The sequence below is a fragment of the Mesitornis unicolor genome, unplaced genomic scaffold (assembly GCF_000695765.1).
Source record: "Mesitornis unicolor isolate BGI_N332 unplaced genomic scaffold, ASM69576v1 scaffold21009, whole genome shotgun sequence".
Taxonomy (NCBI): domain Eukaryota; kingdom Metazoa; phylum Chordata; class Aves; order Mesitornithiformes; family Mesitornithidae; genus Mesitornis; species Mesitornis unicolor.
In genome coordinates, this window is record NW_010205487.1 from 13,807 (window position 1) to 16,393 (window position 2,587).

General features: G+C 44.7%; 1 protein-coding gene across 1 annotated transcript in view; it reads left to right on the forward strand.

Annotated features, from left to right (window-relative positions):
* The first annotated feature begins 2,452 nt into the window (after positions 1-2,452).
* CHCHD1 (coiled-coil-helix-coiled-coil-helix domain containing 1) overlaps positions 2,453-2,587 on the forward strand; it is a 2,231-nt gene continuing 2,096 nt past the window's right edge. The window contains exon 1 of the mRNA XM_010191446.1: positions 2,453-2,587. Within this exon, the coding sequence (XP_010189748.1) occupies positions 2,453-2,587 (135 nt within the window).

The following is a 2,587-nucleotide window of genomic DNA, read 5'->3' on the forward strand; positions in this document are numbered from 1 at the left end:
TTATTCCAGTTGTGAAATAGACTATTTAATCTCTGGTTCATTTTGATTTTGACTACCTGAAACGCAGGCTAGGATTCAGCTTTTACTATGTTAATCCAAGTAAAGTAGTTGTAAATGAAGTTAGAATTTTGCATGTTCTTTGTAGCTGTACATTCAGGATTCACAATGAAGCATCTGTGGGGTTCACTTGTCAGTGTGTTGAGGGAATTGGGTTTCTGACTGTCCCTATAAATTCAGAACTTCTGTCCGATCCACTAGTGTATCTGTGCTATCCACTGTACAAACTATGGACCATAGAGAGACTTGGCTATCTGGTAACACACCTCTTCTGTAGTTCCACACTCTCCCTTAAAACCAATGTTTGTGTCGTGCATCAGACTTCTCTGTGTGGTGTCTGCAGACACCATCACGTATGTTATTCTGTGTCCTGGTTTCACTGGAGCAGAATCATAGAATCATTTTTCTATTCAGGAAAGCTGTATTTCTGAGAAGACTACAGCACTCGAGACTTAACAAAGTTGGTTTTGGCCAGCACTGGTATGCAGGCTGCCATAGTGATCGAGGTCTTTGGCAGTTTTGAGTTAGCCAAATGCAGAAGCTAGGAGGATCGTGATTCTGCGATCGAAAACCAGGGCTGGCCAATAGAAGTGTCGCATACCATAAACATCACACTCATTATAAATTGGGGAGTTTGCCAGGGACGCCTCTTTCCTCCATGGACATCAGCAGAGGGTTTTGCCCGTTGTTCTGCTCTGGAGGCCTACTCCTCTGGTCGTTGTGACCGTCTCATTTTCACTGGAGCTGTTGTTCTTGCAGTGTTCATTATCTTATCTAATATTCACTGCTGGAAACACACAACTCATGACCACTATATGAGCTGAGTATGACTTTGTGTGTTGTATTATTGTTTCTATTATTGTTAACATTATTATTTTATTTTATTTAAATCATTAAACTGCTCCTATCTCAACCCATGAGTGTTCTGACCTTTCTCTACCAATTCTCTCCCCCACTCCACCAGGCTCTTGTGGTGTTTAGCTGCCTGCCAGGTTAAATCACGGCATTCTGTCTGCTCAGGATTTTTTTAAGTTGATGCTCCAATCCCAGGCTGAAAGCCAAAATAAGATAAATTCTAATGCAGACAGCAGTAACTGACAGGAAGCTATTACAATTCTCCTTGTGTAGCTTGCCTTTCTCTTTCTCAGCCTCCCCCCTGCTTTTCTTGGAATTACTTAAAAGAGATCAGCTTTTGAAGGTGAATGTACCTGAAGGTGCTGCCACCATTAGCTAATGTAATTTGGGAAAAAAGAGGTTGATTTACAGGGAGTGCATTTCAGCTTCTCTTACGTCTTAGTATTTGCATCTTTCTTTTTTATTATTTTTGTGCAAGTCTAGTTAGTAACTGCAGCAGGCAAGTGCAGCAGAGAAGAATGGGTATCAGTAAGGGTAACTACAAGAGGCAAAACCAAGAGTAGCTGAACCTCACATGAACTGGAATAGTGATAAGTCCTTCATCTCCCTGTCTTGAATTTGCAAGATTTTAGATGTTAGCCCTCTAGCCTAATTTGAAGGTGTCAGCTTGTTTTTCTTCTCTGCTGGTATCCAAGCTAGAACGAGAGCTCATTTCCCGTCCCATCACAAAAAATGGAAATAGGGAAACATCCCTCTACCAAAATGTTTCAGAACCTCCAGGCAGACTGTTTGAATGTGCACCTAAAGAGGTGGAAATTTGTTTCTAAAGAGGACCAAAAGAAATCTTTTGTTTACTTGAAAATGTTTTCTCATATTCTTTAAATTGGACTCTGGGAAAATACCATTTTAACAATAACACAAAAATAATTATAGAATCAGACATACCAGCATATAAAATCTGCAGATGCAGCAAATTCTAGTAATGATACTGAGAATATTCTGGTATAGGTCTGGTGATGTTTAATTCAAGGTAACAAATTTCCAATGTCTTGTTAACTTCCTTGACTGGGCAGTTGCAAGTGGAGTGTGTGTTTGGGGTTTATGTCCACAGCTAGGAAGTTGAATATATCCTTTTCATCCAGAGCAATTTACTATGCAAAAAATTGTTCCTATGGAAGAAACCCGATTCTTCCTGTGACCACAAGGCAGATCGGTGGTGCCTGAAGGAGCCCTGATATGGTGATAAGATGGCTTCAATGTCTTAACTCCTCAGCCCTCCACATCTACCTTGAACCTCATACTGTGCAGACATCTGTTGGTACCGCAGCCCTTGAAATAGTACTGTGCCTTCTGTGTTACCTGTCATACCTGGGGACATTTACCGTCACAGCCTGGGGGATGCGGTCATCGCCCTCAGAGAGACGCTGCCGGCCGCCGGGAACGCACCGCGGCCTCGCGGCTCAGGGCTTGCTGCGAGCGGAGCCCGCCCCGCCCCGAATGGGGGCGGGCCCCGCTCACCGCACGGCCTGGCGGGAAGAAAATGGCGGCGCCCGTCTACCCGCTCTGGGTCACCCGCTGGGTCACCGGGCAGTGGCGGCAGAGTAAGCGGCCCCCGGTCATCCGCCCGACCCGGCCGCTGGCGCTGGCCAACAAGGTAGCGAACCGCCGGGAGGAG